Source organism: Megachile rotundata, chromosome 11 (assembly GCF_050947335.1).
Source record: "Megachile rotundata isolate GNS110a chromosome 11, iyMegRotu1, whole genome shotgun sequence".
Lineage (NCBI taxonomy): Eukaryota > Metazoa > Arthropoda > Insecta > Hymenoptera > Megachilidae > Megachile > Megachile rotundata.
This window is the reverse complement of record NC_134993.1, coordinates 14,790,719-14,809,035: the sequence shown is the minus strand read 5'-3', so window position 1 is coordinate 14,809,035 and position 18,317 is coordinate 14,790,719. Positions and strand designations below refer to the sequence as shown.

Here is an 18,317-nt window from a genome sequence, read left to right as displayed (position 1 = left end):
TATGCAAATCGTCCGACTCGCTTTGAATACGATTTCGATACGGGGACCTTGTTTAGAGTCTGACACTTAACTCCGGAAGATCGCTATCGTGAGAAGAATCAATTTTGATCCTGAATTATTTTTTGTTATTTGAGATGTCGAAGTTATTTTGAGATGTCGAATGTTAACGATTTTTAGCGATCCCGGGGTACAGGAAATTAAAAAGGGATCAACCTCCCCTTATCCGTAAACGTCTTGGTACCTGCGTTCTGCACGCGTCCTACGTACGCATTGTCCCGTGACACTGATTTGACGTAATTGGCACCAGAAGAACGGGGCAGAAATGATTGGGATAAGCCGGAATAAGCCGGGATAAGCCGTGCGTGGATTTCATAGGGTGCTTTTTCATGGGGGCCACGTTTCCATCGATTCGACTTCCATCGAACACCTTTATCATTTTACAACGTAATTGTTCTGCATTTCTCGATGCAGTCTCAAATGTACGAATCTTGATGCAGCTTCGTCCTGTGAGCACTAGTCTTCCAAGTGGATTTCATCGTAATGCGAACGTCAAACACTTAAACGTCCCTGGGCAGTGGATCAAGACTATGGGAGCGGACACCTGAGTATGCGAGAGTAAGCCCCGCGGTATCGAGGGTGGAGCGCCTGGAATCCTTGAGATTTCAACGCTATCTCGTTCCTGGGGACCTTTATCCAACGTATTCAATTAAACATAATACCATGGCAAACAGCTTTGATTGAAAAATTTCCGAGTATACTAGTTCAAGAATTTGTGAATACAAGCTAAAAGATTTGTAAATACAAGCTAAAAGATTTGTAAATACAAGCTTAAGAATTTGGGGATGCTAGTTTAAGAATTTGAGGTTATAGAATTTATAAAGATCTTTGTCTGAACAAAGCCGTTCTGAAAGATCAGGCGATAAAAATAATTAATATCTCAAAGGACGAGCCAATTAGAGGCTAAACGTACGAGGTCTTTGTCCCCGAAAGGGTGAGCGATTTCACGGATCTTGGCGAGGTTCCCCTCCGCATCTGCATCGGGGAAAGCGTAAAATTTGAATAAATGTCCAGGAGCGACTCGGATACGCCGAATTAAGGTGACATGCTAATCACAGTTTGCTACAACCTCGTAAATATACTGTATCGCAAACCTGTTTATCCTTTCAAGTCACAATGTACGTGTATTCTATATTTTTTGAAGGAGCCATATTGCAGTGAAGTAGTTTCAATTTTATGGACTTGCGGTGAAATCGGCCGGAAGTCGTCTGGTTGCTCGATTTTCCGCAACGACACGTCACCTGGTTACCTAAGGGTTGCCCACTGGATCGGAAGAAGGGGTGAAAGAAAATTCGAACCCCTTTCACCATGGAAAATTTCGAAAACGCGGTTCTCCATTCTTTGATTTGTCTCGGCTGCGAGTTCATCGACGAAGAAAATCAAATTTTCGATTCCCGTTACCGATCTACCCCTTTTCCGTTTCTTTTATTGAGTCAAATTCTGTATTCTACTATGAGGGTAGAATTAACATTTTTTTTTAAGCGAGGGTTCCTGCGACGAGCAATTAGAACATCGTTTTAAATCGGCTCGCATATTTAAATCACGCCCCCGTTAAATGCAAAACAAGAAGAAGGGCGTTGAAATGGTCGCGAAACCATAAATCAAGATAAAAGCGCACGTGCGACCACTCGACGAAACCCAAGGAAAACTATTAACCCCGTTACACTCCCTGCGAGAGCTTCCATGTTAATGGGGTTGATACGAGCTTTATACGTACGAAATCTTCGTGATTTAAACTTGTCTCTCGTATTCTGAATGTACTATTCGTAGAATGACATCGAGGAAAGGTAGATTAATGGTCGAAGGGATTTTTGAATTTGCGATCTCACGCGGAGGCATTCATCCCTCTTGTCCCATGGATCTCCACAAAAAAATCTCACCCCGATAGGGATGTACGAACACGAGTTTTCTAAAATTAACAGATCACAAAAAGACGTACATAATTAAAGAAATTAATTCGAGTAAAAAGAATGTGCAGGAGAGAGACAGCAGTTTGTAATCTGACATTCGTAGAATGCAAACTATTCTATTAACCCTTGGCAATAAAAATAAAAGAAACACCCCCTTCGCGGAGGGGCCACATCTGTGCGGCGAGGAGCAGCCAGGGGTCTTTTTATTAATTCACTCCCCCGAATCGTGGCACACGAAGAGAAGAAGACAGAAGGCCTGGATGACCCTACTGCTATTTATTACCTAATCGTTACCCTGCTATTCTAATAAATTATGATATCGTGCAGGTGCTTCCGTAATGAGTCCGTTTCCTCTACGTTCACGTTATGTTACTTTCTATTATTTTTTTATATACAAGTTTTTAGCGCTTGATGAAATTATGTACACTTAAAGAAACTTTTAATTCTTGCACTCGAAAGGTGAGTGCAAACTTTGAGTGACATTCAATGTTTTATTTAATCCAACAATTTAAAATAAATATTTTTAGCTAAATCCACAGTGTTATACATAAAAACATGTCATGTATAAATATTAAACTTGATACAATAAGTACTTAAAAATTAAATAAATTTTGATAAACAATTGAACTTTAGCACAATATAAATATAATATAATTGCTCCACAGCAACAAATTAATATTATAGAGAGAGCAACAATTAATATTATACCTCTATTATTATAGAGGCAATCTCACATAGTAATCTCAAAAGAATATGAGCAAAGTTCTCAACGAAAAAAAAGATCCACAACAGCAAAAGTAGGGTTAAATGTCCAAAGAGAAAATTTCGTAGCAGTGAGTTCGAAAGTACATATTATGATATAAGTACCTGAAACAAGAAAGAATGTGAAATCTACATTAGTCATAGTTTATCATACTTTTCTTCCTCCCAGCCATTAATCATGGCGTCTCGAATTTCTTGTGCGACTATGCAAGACTAATACACCGTGGCGACCTGAAAAAAATATGAAATAAATTGTGGGAACGAGATATGTTTTGTATAATTTACTCTGCCTATCGAGTCACATATTTGTACGTTGAAAATGATTTTGGAAAACTGCCACCTTAAAAGCTATAATGACTTTCGTGAATGACAATTCTGTTTACCCATAATTCATGTCAAACTTCTGCACAGAGAAGCAGCAAACAACCTACGAAATAAAATATTGCCAGTGAAAACTACCCAGTAAATTCTCTACCAAAACTACCGAGTAACTTCTCTACCATTCTCGATAGGTGTCCAGTCGAACGAACAAGTTCTTACGAGTGCACGAATCGAGCCGGTAGAGGCATTGATCGAAGGCGGCCATCCGTGAAACGCATTTAGCTTGTTGGCACACAAAACTCGACGGGACATGGAGCCCTCTTTTCCAGTACCGAGCGAACGCGCCCACGTGAACGAGGTTTGACGCTCGAATAAAAGTGTCGGGGTTGAAATTATGGCGCAAGGACTCCTACATGACGAATCTTTTAATTTAGAAATTTCAACATCGAGGATTATAAACAAACTCTTCGAAGCGTTTTGATGAACTCCACAAAGCGACTGTAATTCCGTCGAACGACCTTCTGTCTTTTACGAGGACCCACCGCGTGGAGGATCGCGTTTGAAACGCGCTCGAGTCGAAACATGCGGGCATGTGTTGGCGATAGATGAGCAGTCTCGATGACTGGATTGACCCCATCAGAACGTATTCTGAACTTTATATTAACTCTTTCATTGTGTGGTAAAATTACGAATTCTGAGCCACAAAATTTTTTTATTGCCATTCGTTATCTGAATTAAAAATTAAACCACGTCTTCAGTTTTGTATTTACTCTGTTTCATATGGAGTCACATATTTGTACGTTGTCAAACATTTCTTTGAGGAAAATAATTTAGTAAAGGAATTCGAGAAACTCTACGAGACATCTTGTAGGTTAACCTCTTAGACTACAGTGGCTTTTGCAAATATGACAATGCAGTTAGAATAATCTTAGTAAGCAAAGAGTCTAACCATAGAGTCTTTGGTAAACTCCTTATCCAGTCAATAGATTAAATTTCTTGCAACACAGTTCTGAATGACAGTTTTTCTAAAAATTGTTCACAAAGACAAAGGAGTAGTTTACGTAACCCTCGGGTCCAAAAAAATTGAACTCAAAGCGACCGCCACGGTAATCTTCAACCTGCGCCGTATCATTAGAAGATTACAAATCCTCCAGACGCTGTTCGACAATCGAGTTCCGCTTCAGCGACCACCTCTTCTCGTTCGAGGGTCCTCCGCTTGAAAAAGAGAAACCGGGCAGATGCGTTTCTGTCAAAACACGCGCGACATAAGTACACGCGTGAAAAGATCGTGCCTCGGGGCTGACAACTCGTTCCCGTATTTGGGAAACGAAATTAGATCTTGACAGAGATTTCTCGGTAGAAATAAAAGCTTTGATCAAGTTTAAAACAAAGTTCAAGTTTAAATAACCTAGTTTAAACGATGAAGTGTTACTTAGAAGCTTGATAATCATATTCGTAAATTCAGAATTAGTCACATTCTCGCGTTTCATCTAAAATAAGTCTACGAGGCTTGAAAGGAACCTTGACAACAATTTCTTGATAGAAATAAAAGGTTTGATCAAGTTCAACCAAGACCAAACGATGAAGTGTTACTTAGAAGTTTGATAATCATATTCGTAAATTCAGAATTAGTCACATTCTCACGTTTTCTCTAAAATAGGTCTACGAGGCTTATCACGCGGCTCACGCCTAACTTCCTGTGGTTTAGCGATAAACGATATCTCCTCGTTATAATTTAACGAAGGTCTTTATTAAGCTGGAACGTGTTTCCGATTTTCCCAACAAAACAGAATGACGTACTAAAAACACTAACCTACTAAAAGTAACAACGCTAGTTCATCTTCGCATCAAAAAGACCATAAAGAAACAGGTACAGAAACGCGAACATAACTCGAGAAGTTTACAGAAATGTTAAATATAGGGGTTGTCTGGAAATTTTCGGGAACATATTCGAGCAGGAATTCCAGGAGGGACGCAAGAGGGTGGTCGAGCTCGTGTATCGTTTTGTATTTGTTGAAAACAGACGTATTGTCGACAGGGGGTCGAGGGGCGAGAGGTCGAGCAGCGGGAAGGGCCTGTTAGGTACTCGTCGCATCTGCCTTCGATTTATTTCCAATCGTAATTGATGACTCCCGGCACCTTTCTTCGATTCTCGAGTGCCTGGAAACCGTGTCAGGACTTTGCATAATAGAGGCAAAAGTCACGCGTAGGCTAATAAATTATATCTTTGTGCTCCATCGTTTAGATCGACTTTATGTTAAATCCTCCAAATATCGAATGATTTTGTTGTCAAATATCGAGTGATTGCTTTTGACAAGATATCTTATAATCTTGACTCGGTATTTTTTAGGAAGATTGGATTTCTCATTTTTAATAAGGGAGGTTGGTTAGAAAACTTCATGAAGATGAAGAAGTGTATAAACTAGTTTATTATATATTATTTATTTAATTGTACAGTTCAGTCGCAATTTAATTATATGTGGTCAATGTTCCTCTAGGGTCAACAGTGGATGTAACTGCACTTTTATTATTATAAGAGTAGCTCTCTGGATTTTGTTTGAGAAGGATGCAAAACTTTCCGTTACTTTCGCAAAGATCTTGAGGAACTGTGGGAAATGGCAAGGGTTCTTGTTCCCCCGTATCACTTCTCCACGAATATGGCTTCTTATAAGAATTCCAACGCTCGCATTATCGTCTTACATCGAGCCAATGCCCTCCTAATTCTCCTCCAAGAAACTTCCCTTTTTGTTCAAATTTCTGTGAAAATCTGTGCGTAACCTATTACAACAAATATGAATTAAAGGAAACTCTATGAAGACATAACCTAAAACAGCTAATTTTATTAGCGTCGAATTTCCAGTTTAGGAATTCGATACCCAGATATTTAAATGGAAACAATAAAAGCAGATTTAGGGCCGATTCCCATTTGATAGGATCAACTGCGATACTGTAGTTCCACGCTCGAACGCCCACGGCATTATTCCAGAAAATAACCCCCTAATGCAGCTCCCCTTTGCTTTGTAAATACGTGAGGCGTTCATACGTGTGCGCGCGCACACCACGAGCCTGAAATCGCTCGTGATTTCTTCGATCGTTCGATGGAATCGTGATTGCTCTTCGTTTTTATTTCTTATTACCCAAGCTGTTTTATGATTTTCTGGACCGGTTTGCAGTTTCAGTAAAACCCTTTCGATCGTGTTTTTCCGACAATGCGAGAATAGGTCGTTTCGAATAGAAACTGTTTCGTCACCTTTTCACAGAACATTAATCAACCATGCTATTCTCGATGCTATCGTGCAATCACGCGTTCTGTGACTTAAAATATTTCCTCAGCAGGAAATAGATTTATTGTTATACGAAGACTATTCGTTATTTATAATTATTCTATTCGTTAAATGATGCTCGAAATTCATTATTTTAAACAGACTGAAAGAGTGTGCAATTTTATAATTCAAAAAGGACAGGGTGTTTGACATTTAATAATATAAAAGACTGAAAATGTTCGAAATTTAATAATTTAAAAAATGTTGAAGATGTTTGAAACTCAATTATGTAAAAAAGACAGGACATGTTCATTTAATAATTTAAAAAATCCTGATCATGTATGAAATTCAATTATGTAAAAAAGACTGAATATGTTCATTTAATAATTTACAAAATCCTGACCATGTTTGAAATTTAATAATTTAAAAAATTTTAAACATGTTCATTTAATGATTTAAAAAATCCTGACCATATATGAAATTTTATAATTTAAAAATAACTGAACATGTTCATTTAATAATTTACAAAATCCTGACCATGTTAGGAATTTAATAATTTAAAAAATCCTAAACATGTTCATTTAATAATTTAAAAAATCCTGACCATGTTTGAAATTTAATAATTTAAAAAAAACCACATATTCATTTAATAATTAAAAAAATCCTGACCATGTTTGAAATTTAATAATTTAAAAAAAACCACATATTCATTTAATAATTAAAAAAATCCTGACCATGTTTGAAATTTAATAATTTAAAAAAACTACACATATCCAATAATTAAAAAAAGTGAGAGGAAGGAATAAACAAGTCATTCGAGGGAAATCGCATTTAATCGATAAACAGCTTTTTACAATCGTATCGGCGAAGGTGGATTCCGCACAGTGGGTTTCCCCGAGTTTCACACGCCGTCAAATTAACCTAACTCTTTACAAATATGTACAATGCAACAGAAAGATCGTCAGCCGTAAAAAAACGAAAACTCGGTCGACGACTCAGAAGGAAATCCGTAAGTCGTAAGCATTCTGAATCATCCTCCTCTGACGTCACTGTTCGATAACGTTTCTTCCCACAAAACTCGGTCGCGACATTTACATTCATTTACATAAATCTCATACACTCTTACATATACATTAAGTGTACCGATTTACGTAAATTATAGATTTATGCAAATGTATGACTATACATTATGGACGTAATCCATAATTCGTTGAAACACGAAGTGATATGCATTTCGAATCCGTTTTCGGGAAGAGTCAAAAGAATCTCGAAGTATCGATTCTCCGAAAGGACGTTCTGAGTCGCGATCGATACCTTACACGTATGATTATAAAACTTGGGATTCGTTAACCTGGCGACGAATCGCGATTGGGAACCTACTCGACGCAATTTCAGAATCTACTCTCCAAACGACCTGAAGCTCCTGTCGTCCAGGTTCCTCCTAATTCTCTCGCGATTTTCTCCAGCCAGCTCGCGCAAATGATTAAGAAACAGTCCGAAGTCGAAGAGGTTTCGAGATTCGCTGGCTAGCATCTCTTGACCTCAGTAGGCTCTCAGTCTCACTTCCATCTCGGAGTCTTGTCGATGGGTCAGATGCGGTTCGATGGATCCCGGTGTACCGGTACCTGTTCCGGTCACGTGGTGTCCGTGATGACCGTGCTGATGGTGGTGATGGTGATGACGGTGGTTCAGGTGAGGCGGCTGGACGGCTCCGCTTCTGTACGCTCGCTGTTTGTCGTCGAAAAGTCGGATCTCTTGCTTGTAGCGTTCTAACTGCTCTCGGAGAAGGGCGTCCTCTTCGGCGGCGCGTTTCTCGTCGTATTCCAGACAGCCGACGCCGTCGAGACGCTCCAGGTCGATCCAGCCTCGCCAGAGGACGCACACGCCGTTCATTATTAGGCGGGACCTCATGTGAACCTGGAAATAGAAACAGTTCGTACGAAATTTATGGGGCATACTGTATAAAAAATAGAATATGGTGTTATTCTATTTGAACCATCAAAACTGTGGTAAAGACAATGCAACAATATGAGGTATACGTGCAACAAAATCGGTCGAAGCAATTAACCCCTTGTCGTTCTTGGAGACGCACTCACTACTCAAACATAAGTCTCACTAAAATTGTTAACACTTCAACTTGAAATTTATGTCCAACTATAATTTGCATTATCAGAGATCGCTGAATATAAAAAAATTCACGGTTTAATTTTTATTGCTTGTTTAAACATTATGATTATATGTTTGTTTGATAAATAATATGTTTGTTAGACAAATAATATGTTTGTTAGTCAAATAATATGTTTGTTAAACAAACATGTTAAACATATTCATATGTACCTATGAATAGTTACTTCTGACTGACGCATCTGACAAATAAATTGTACAGCAAGGTAAGATAATAATAAAAAATAGCGGATGTAGTTTTTCTTCTCGAAGCGTGTAGCCTATTAAGTCCAGCGATCGGGCAACTTTCAATCACGTTTCTCCCTTGCCCCTCGTAAACGTTTCTTATTTCCAGAGAACGATTACGCAGATTGGAAGGTACAAGCTACGTGCGGAGATGAAATTGTGATGCTCGGTAGCAGTGATCGAGTAAGATGAGATTCCAGAAATTCTGCGGTTAACTCGGATTTTTACAAGTACTTTGGATTTACTAGTTTAGCGTTAAATATACCGGAGTTTAAACGCTGGTTTTGAAGCACCGGAACGAGCCGTCGGGTCTCGAAAAAGAAACGAGCAATTATCTTGGCCCAGGGTTATTTTATATCCTGGCAAATGGTCCCGTTTCCGGTCGTATGCTTTGGAAAGGGGATTCATACTGACCGGTCAATTCACCGGTTTAGAAAATATTTTTCTCGTGCACAGAAAATGAGGATGTAGCCTTCAAGGTATGCAGAGTAGTTGTACAAAGTATAATTGTACGAAGTATAATTATTTATTGTATTTGACGAAGAAATAGTTTGAACTTGAAATAGTCAGAAGTTTGAAACGATCCCATGAGGTTCCCAATTTTTTTCGTCGAAACTTACAGCTGGTTGACGCGTAACAATGTAACCTCGCAGCGTGGCGCTCTTTGTGAAATCATAATTGAGCGACGGGAAGCGTCGGTACGACTCGATAATCGAATCGTTTGTCGCCTTTATCGAAACCCCGAATTCTGTGCCTTCAGCGAAATCATTCTTTTTAAGTTTACACGGCTTTTTGAATTAACAGGCTGTTCAAGTTTCATCAAATCAAGGTTTCATAAAATCAAAGTTTCATGACATCACAGTTTTATTAAACTTCGAAATTAATTTAATAGAAAGATATTTTGGAGCAATGTCAATTTTCCTATTGCAAAATGACGTTAAATAGAAGTACCTAATAGAAGCAATGCTTTATAAATGTTTCAAAGTTGTACAGATTTGAATTCGTTGCAAAATGACGTTAAATAGAAGTACCTAATAGGAGCAATGCTTTATAAATGTCTCAAAGTTGTACAGATTTGAATTCGTTGCAAAATGACGTTAAACAGAAGTACCTAATTGAAGCAATGCTTTATGAATGTCTCAAAGTTGTACAGATTTGAATTCGTTGCAAGATGACGTTAAACAGAAGTACCTAATAGGAGCAATGCTTTATAAATGTTTCAAAGTTGTACAGATTTGAATTCGTTGCAAAATGATGCTAAATAGAAGTACCTAATAGGAGCAATGCTTTATTAATGTCTAGAACTTGTACAGATTAGAATCCGGTACAAAATGACGTTAAATAAAAATACCTAAAGGAAGAAACGCTTTAACGTCTGGGAGCTGTACAGATTCCGGCCCTGGCAGTAATACGTGTTGCGTACAAATCGTACAATGATTCGCGGAGCATTTCTCGACACGTAACGGGGAAGTACGTTGAATTTACCGCCTTGAATATATGTATGCTATGCACGCGATCCTTGAGTCTCATAAAATTTCCATTTGGCGCATGTTTCATTTCTTTGGAACTAATAACCATTCAGATTTAATATTACAAGCCAATAAAGTTGAAGCAATTTCAATTACTTTATTATTTAATTATTAACAACACACTGTGATAGTAAAAACAGTGGCAAGCTAGAAATTTGGTACTTGTCTCTCTTTCGAGTGATCTGACTTTATTTCTCTGCAAAGGGGTGAAACTCAGAAGGGGTGAATCTCCCAAATTCAGGGTTTCTTTCGCCCCATTTTTCTTAAACGTATTCCATGGACAACAGTAATTTCCAACGAAGAAAAACTCCGTCAAAAGACAATTAATCAAAAAGCACACGAACTTTCTCACGACAGTCGAAGGAAGAGAAAGCACAAAAATTTCACACCTCTTTCTGGTTCGCCAGGGGCGTAACCCATTACCGCGCATAATAGCCAACGATATTTAAAATCGTAACGCGCTTGTCTCAGTCGTAACCCTTTCGTTAATACATTTGCATGTCGCGAGCAAGGGTTGAACGCAGAGAAAAAAAAGCAAGATGTAACGTCGGCTCCTGGTGGAACCAAAGGGGTGAAAAATCGGGAAAGGGTGAAATGTACCGGGACAAACGACCGGCTATTTCGACGGCTCTTTTGTTTTTTCGGTAGGCGTTGCTGCGCTGCCTTTTTGCGATACGAGTCCGGCACAATGGGCAGAACATTCGTCAACTGATGGCGAGGACATACGGTCAGTCGACTTTTGTCTTTTCTGCTTACCAGTTCAGGGGGTTCGAAATTATATTTTACGGGGTTTCGAATACCACTCTCGTGAAATTTTACGATTGAGGAGGCCTTCGGAGGACTACCGAGCATCCCCGAGGTGTAAATCATGCTGACCTACGCGTTTCGACCGAGAAATTTACGAGAAGCTCATTTCTGAGTTAGACTCTTTGTTAATTTCAAACGGTTCATTCTTTTAATCTAATTTCGTTCTTCACGCGAGAGGGCGAGGAAATATGTTAAGGAAAGAACGAATAGCTAATTTAACCCCTTGCACTGTTTTTCAGGAGTGTCAGAGTTAATCTACAATATTAGTACAGACACAGATAGTCGAAATTTTACTTCAAACTAGCTAAAAATTATTTGACTTGAATTCTAAATTAGAGCATATTCAAAATTCGAGCAAAATTTATCTTAGCTGAAGGAGTGCGTCGCGAGTGCGTCACAAGTGTGTCAGAGCTAACCTAAAATATTAAAAAATTTGAGTAAAATTGATCTTAGCTGAAGGAGTGCGTCACGAGTGCGTCACAAGTGCGTCAGAGCTAATCTAAAATATTGAAAAATTCGAGTAAAATTGATCTCAACTAAAGTACGAATGCGTCAAGAGTGAGTCATGATTGCATCCTAAGTGCGTCCACAGTGCGTCATGATTGTACCACGAGTGCGTCATAAATACGTCAAGATTACCAAACCATCCACCAAAATTTTGAAAGAGTAAGTCGATCCGAACCAAGAAAGAGCAAGCGACGCGTCGAAGAAGTGCACGATAAGATCGAAAGCGCCAGCGCACCCTTTTCATCTCGTCGGTAGGTCCTTTATCAAGCTGTATCGCGCTCGCGAATCTCTCCCTTAATTATTTCCTCTCTACGGGGAACGACGACGAGGACAATACCGTGAGACACGTGCAGCCATGCACACGTCGCCTTTTTATTACGTCTCTTTCCATCGTTCATTGTCGATTAAAACAAAACGGTGGCCGCGGGTCGCCGTGTAAACAACCAGGACCACTCGTGTCTCCGCTCTTTCTGTCGACTCTTTTTGCGAGTTGAAAAATAATGAATCGTTAGTACTCCCGGATAAATTCGCTGTTGGGCAGTGATTCACTCGATGCGATGGAGAAATTTGCTTCGATGTTCGTCTAACTTCAAATTATTGCTGGCGGAACGTTTTGAACAACGATGTTACTTGATGAGTAGCTTGATGAATAGCTCAATAAGTAGCTCGATGAGTAGCTACATAGATGAGCAGCTAAATGAATACTTAAGTGCGTAGCTAGATGAGTAGCTCGATGAGTAGCTACATAGATGAGCAGCTAAATGAATACTTAAATGAGTAGCTAGATGAGTAGCTACATAGATGAGTAACTAGATGAGTAGCTTGATGTGTAGCTACATAGATGAGTAGCTAAATGAGTAGCTACATAGATGAGAAGCTAGATGAATAGCTACATGAGTAGTTACATAAATGAGAAGCTAAATGAGCAGCTAAATGAGTAGCTTGATGTGTAGCTACATAGATGAGTAACTAGATGAGTAGCTTGATGTGTAGCTACATAGATGAGTAACTAGATGAGTAGCTACATGAGTAGCTACATAGATGAGACGCTAGATGAGTAGCTACATAAATGAGAAGCTAGATGAATAGCTACATGAGTAGCTTCATAAATGAGAAGCTAGATGGGTGAGCTACATGAGTAGCTACATAAATGAGAAGCTAGATGAACAACCATATCGATGAGTAGTCAGATGAGTTGCAAAATGAGTAGCCCCATGAGTAGCTAGATGAGTAGCCATATCGATGAGTAGTCAGATGAGTTGCTAAATGAGTAGCTAGATGAGTAGCTATATCAATGAGTAGTCAGATGAGTTGCTAAATGAGTAGCCCCATGAGTAGCTAGATGAGTAGCCATATCGATGAGTAGTCAGATGAGTTGCTAAATAAGTAGCCCCATGAGTAGCTATATGAGTAACTAGGTAGCTACATAAGTAGCTAAATGAGTAACTAAATGAGTAGAAATATGAATGGATGCACAGTGCCAAGTTAGTGTACCAAACCCTGTTGCAAGTTAAGTTACTAACTTTGATTTGATTAGAACAAATCATCTAACAATTACTCTCCACCTATTTCCCTACAACCTGAAATTGTCCAAGTAACGTTACAGCGACAAAGGAAGCAACAGAATACAAAGTTGACCCAGGCAGTTCGAAATCGTCGGAGGACCCAAAGGACTCACCCTGAGGATCCACAGAGACAGAAAGATTTATGAGCCATTATATACCGGGTGACTAGCGAGGCCCTCCGGCATCTGGCACCGGCTCTCAACTTGTTTGACGGATTTCGAAACTCACTAATTGCCTCTGCTTCTAATGGAGAGTCACGAAATCTCTTCATCTCCCTCATCCTCTAAACACTTTTAAATGATTTCTAAATACCGATTATACTCTTGTCTCGTTAGAGTTTAGATTGTTCGTAAGATGTTAACATGAAGATAATTGAGAAGATGTTAACATGAAGATAATTGAGAAGATGTTAAAATGAAGATAATTCAGAAGATGTTAAAATGAAGATAATTCAGAAGATGTTGAAATGAAGATAATTCAGAAGATGTGAAAATGAAGATAACTCAGATATGAAAAAAATGGATGCAAAGGGACGCTGCCTAGAAAATGGCGTCGAGACGCCGTTATCGATCGCGATGGCGTCGCCCCTCGGCGCCGGCGTACAAGGACACCAAAGGACTCCCAAATGACACGAAATTGCACAGACCGAGTGAAATTTTTATAAGAAATCATTGCAACAGTGAATTGTTAGAAGATAACCCCCCGAGGCGAGAAAATTTGGGACCGGATGCGTCTCGTTCCAGAACCGTGACACGGTGACACCATTGTCCGAGCAGAAACGGATACTAAATTGCTGTGGGGACTACGTCCTGCGATATACGATGCCAAGGACACGAAAAACTAGACGTCCAGACCCGTTTAATGACCTTCTATTTGTCCGCGTTCAATTAGTGTTACCAAATAACTTTGAAATTTATGTTGAGATGTGATTCTAAGTTGACACAAGTGGAAACTTTCTCCATTTGACAATCTTTACTGCTTTGATTCGATAATTCGAATTTAATTTTTACAGCTTTGATTTAACAATCTTTGCAACTTCGAATTAAGAAATCTTTGTAATTTAAAATTTAACAATCCTTACAGCTTTGAATTTAACAACCCTGCAGCTTCGAATTTAATAATCTTTACAGCTTGGAATTAAGAAATCTTTACAGCTTCGAATTTCAGAATCTTTTAAGGAAATAACAAGTAAGGTAGTGTGAAGACTTCCGTGTAATGTGGAAAGTATTCTCACCTTGCCACGTTCCTTCTCAAAATCGCAGTCGTTGATGTCATCGGCGTAGTTCGCGGAAGCGTTACCAAAAACGAGTTGGAGGTTCGTACCGGTCGCTGCGAACGCGATCTCCGTGTACCCCTCTCGACAGCCATTTTGAAAGCGTACTTGACGTTCCTCGACTGGTCTGTCTCGGTAACCTGTATATCTGACCTGTAACAGAAGCAACCAATTCTTTCACTTCCATTTTTAGGCAGATTCCATCATTAAGTCTAATTTCTTAGGAAGAGATCTGAGATAGAAGTAAAATCTGAGACAGAAGATCTGTCTCTGAGTTCAACTTGAATCGTATAAGGGAGATTTGTTAAATATTAAACGGTAGACTTGGAAGTTTGAAAGACTATTATGATTTACGAATGATCGTTACTTCTGACTTTGGAATGTGTCTGACAGCGTTTGTATACAATGGATTATGTATATGTACAGACTGTCCAAACAGGACTTGTGCTCATTTAAGGACTCATTCTATTCCCTTCTCACCTTGAAAGTCTCAGTTTTATATTATTTCACCGTGAAACTCAATATTGAACCCAAGAATTAAAACCAATATTCAACACAAAACTGAAGAATTCATTCTATCGATCTCTTGTTGAATTTCTTTAAAGGAACCAGTCTTCAGATACATCTTATAAGGTCTTCAGATAAACTCTTCATGTAGAAATAAATACATGAAGAGGAAATTGAAACTGCACCTGTTAGCTTCATAAAACTGTTCACTTTTCACGATGTTACATTCTTACGATATTGATCAGCAGTTACCCTATCAAAATTATTCCCTATCGCAATTTTAACAGAAATAGATATGCAATTACGTTTACAAATACTTGACGATTATACCTCGAATTTAAATCAGACCTCGAATTCAATCACATATTGCAATATTCACATATGTTGCACATATGAGCTACCTGCCACTGACATATGAACTAACATCCTCAATGACCAAACACAACAAAAATAATAAAAGCTTGCAAATTTACTCCGAAATTAATTACAAGTTTCATCAAAAATATCCTAATTATAAGGGGTTGAAAGATGACTCACCTCGCTCTCCCTGCTCAATCTCCTAAACAGCTCATCCGTCTCAAACTTCGCCTTCTGATCAGGAACCACCCGAGGCATCTTATGGAAGTACCTGGGTCTCTGTGGCTCGAACAACCCCATTCCTTCGAAGGGTAGCACGTTAACACCCAAACCTCCCGCGCCACCCGTGTGTTCGCTCATCGTGTGCATCATTTTGCAATGTTCTCAATCTTCAAATTATCACAACGGTACCAAGATTCACTCTGAACAACCGAATTCCGCGCGTTCGACTGCGCCGTGTGGCGTCTCAGTGGAGACTAAGGACTTCCAGGCGCCAAACCTACGATTTTCCTCATCCTGACTGAAGCCACGCCCGTTTACACGCCCTGGATCCCCCACTGGGTTCTGTAGGAGAGTGGAAGGGAGCGGGAACCTCCTATGTCACCCTTGTTCACAGTTTCACCCTCCATGGAGGGAAACTATAGGGTGTTCTTTCGTGCAGGCAGAAATATTGCACAAAATTATGTTGCAAGCTTATCTGTTTTCGTTGGAATTTTTTCTGATTTGTTGCTTTTTGGATTTTTTCTGATTTGCCGGATTTTGGAATTTTTTCTTATTTGCTGGATTTTGGAATTTTTTTCTGATGTGTTGGATGTTGGAATTTTTTCTTATTTGCTGGATTTTGGAATTTTTTTCTGATTTGTTGGATTTTGGAATTTTTGCTGATTTGTTGGATTTTGGAATTTTTTTCTGATTTGTTGGAGTTTGGAATTTTTTTCTGATTTGTTATATGTTGGAATTTTTGCTGATTTATTGGGTGTTCGAATTTTTTCTGTTTTGCTATGCGTTGCAATTTTATCTGATTTGCTATGTGTTGCAATATTTTCTGTCTTGTTATAGGTTGCAATTTTTTTCTGTCTTGTTTTGTGTTGCAATTTTTTTCTGCTTTGCTATGTATTGCAATTTTTTCTGTCTTGTTATGTATTGCAATTTTTTCTGTCTTGTTACATATTGCAATTTTTTTCTGATTTGTTGTGTGTTGCAATTTTTTCTGCCTTCTTATGTGTTGCAATTTTTTCTGTCTTATTAAATGTTGCAATTTTCTCTAATTTGTTATGTGCTGCATTTTTCTATTTTGTTATGTGTTGCAATTTTTTCTATTTCGTTAAGCGTTACATTTTTTAAAGAAAACTTGAACCTTGACAAGAGAATGAATTAGCTCAGAGTCTCCATTCTCCTTTATTACATATTAAACAAGTGCAACAAAGAAGAGTGTTTTACGTGTCAGCTGCCCTCCCCTGAAAGCCGTTTTCCGTGGGCATGAAAAGATGGGCGAGGCACATACGAGGAAGCTCCGAATAATATGATATACAGGATTGGCTGGATCCCCCGTAGATACGGGAAATACGTGTCGTGGGGTCTGCTAGCTGTAACAACGTGTATCCCCTCGAGAGAGAAAAAAGAGATCTTCATCGTTTCTGTCGAGTGCCAACGGCTCATCCATTTGAGAGGATCATTGTCGATGCGCGATTAAGATCGACGACCCTTTTGCCCGATTACTGGCCATGGATACCCTGTATCCGTTTTTCTTCTCTTCCTTTTGTCGCTTTATGCCGACTGCGAAGTGTTCCATTTTGGAGGCCTGGAAAATACATTTTGTTAATAACGAAGATACACTATGAACCTCCTATTTTGTTTACACTTTATGAACCTAACCTATCAAGCTACTTTATGAAACTACCCTATGAAGCTCTTTTATGAAGTTACCCTATGAAGTTCCTTTATGAAGCTTTTTAATTTATTTATACATTACGAAGCTACTTTATGAAGCTACCCTATGAAGCTACCCTATGAAGTTAGTTTATGAAGCTTTTTAATTTATTGATACAATGTGAAGCTACCCTATGAAGTTAGTTTATGAAGCTTTTTAATTTATTGATACAATATGAAGCTATTCTATGAAGTTAGTTTATGAAGCTTTTTAATTTATTCATACAATATAAAGCTACCATATGAAGTTAGTTTATGAAGCTTTTTAATTTATTGATACAATATGAAGCTACCCTATGAAGTTAGTTTATGAAGCTTTTTAATTTATTAATACAATGTGAAGCTACCCTATGAAGTTAGTTTATGAAGCTTTTTAATTTATTAATACAATGTGAAGCTACCCTATGAAGCTAGTTTATGAAGCTTTTTAATTTATTGATACAATGTGAAGCTACCCTATGAAGTTAGTTAATGAAGCCTTTTAATTTATTAATATAATATGAAGCTACCCTATGAAGCTTTTATTTTCTTTAATATTATATGAAGCTACCCTATGAAGCTTTTTCACTTGAGTAATTTAATATGAAGGTACTCTATGAAGCTTGTAAAAATGTACTCTGTAAAAACAAGCTTTATAAACTTAAAAACCTTTGTAAATTTAAAAATGAACATACAACTCTTTTAGTATGTACATGTAACTAACAGCATAGTTGAATAATTTTCATCTGTAAATATGTAAATTGCAAGCTTTGCAAAAGCAAACTCATAAATATAAAAACCGTGGTAATTTTAAGAATGCACATAGTTCTTTAACACTGAGAGTACGCAGTCGAAGGATTTGTATTTTAATTGCAACGAGCAATAAACATTTGTATGCAGAAACGCTTAAGATAGAAGTTGCAGGTAAGCTAGTCTAGAGATTCAGTTTTACGAGCGATTTTTACGACAGGTCAAGGGTGCTTTATGGTCAACGGTGTACTCTTAATATTCTCTGGTAATTTCGGAGACCGTCTCTGGAAATTTGTAAAAACACTCTTGGAATATGACTTGACGGTAGTAAAGTTTATTGGTGTCTATTTACTTGACTGTTCTGGAAGTCCTTTCGTGGAGATTATTATCTC

At 38.3% G+C, this 18,317-nt stretch overlaps 1 protein-coding gene across 1 annotated transcript; it reads right to left on the bottom strand.

Moving 5' to 3' along the window:
- Nucleotides 1-7,127: 7,127 nt before the first annotated feature.
- Nucleotides 7,128-15,759, bottom strand: LOC100878618 (protein big brother). Its single transcript, XM_003699910.3, has 3 exons — nucleotides 15,448-15,759; nucleotides 14,365-14,556; nucleotides 7,128-8,230 (listed from the first exon to the last, which is right to left on the bottom strand). Exons 1-3 carry the CDS (start codon nucleotides 15,637-15,639, stop codon nucleotides 7,856-7,858), a joined length of 759 nt encoding a protein of 252 aa, XP_003699958.1. The 5' UTR covers nucleotides 15,640-15,759; the 3' UTR covers nucleotides 7,128-7,855.
- Between the last annotated feature and the right edge of the window lie 2,558 nt (nucleotides 15,760-18,317).

Coding starts and splice junctions, on each gene's coding strand:
- LOC100878618 (XM_003699910.3), bottom strand. CDS start 15,639: ATGATGCACACGATGAGCGAACACACGGGTGGCGCGGGAGGTTTGGGT. Junction 14,557..15,447: donor GATTGAGCAGGGAGAGCGAG/GTGAGTCATCTT, acceptor CTTCTGTTACAG/GTCAGATATACAGGTTACCG. Junction 8,231..14,364: donor TTGAGAAGGAACGTGGCAAG/GTGAGAATACTT, acceptor TTCTATTTCCAG/GTTCACATGAGGTCCCGCCT.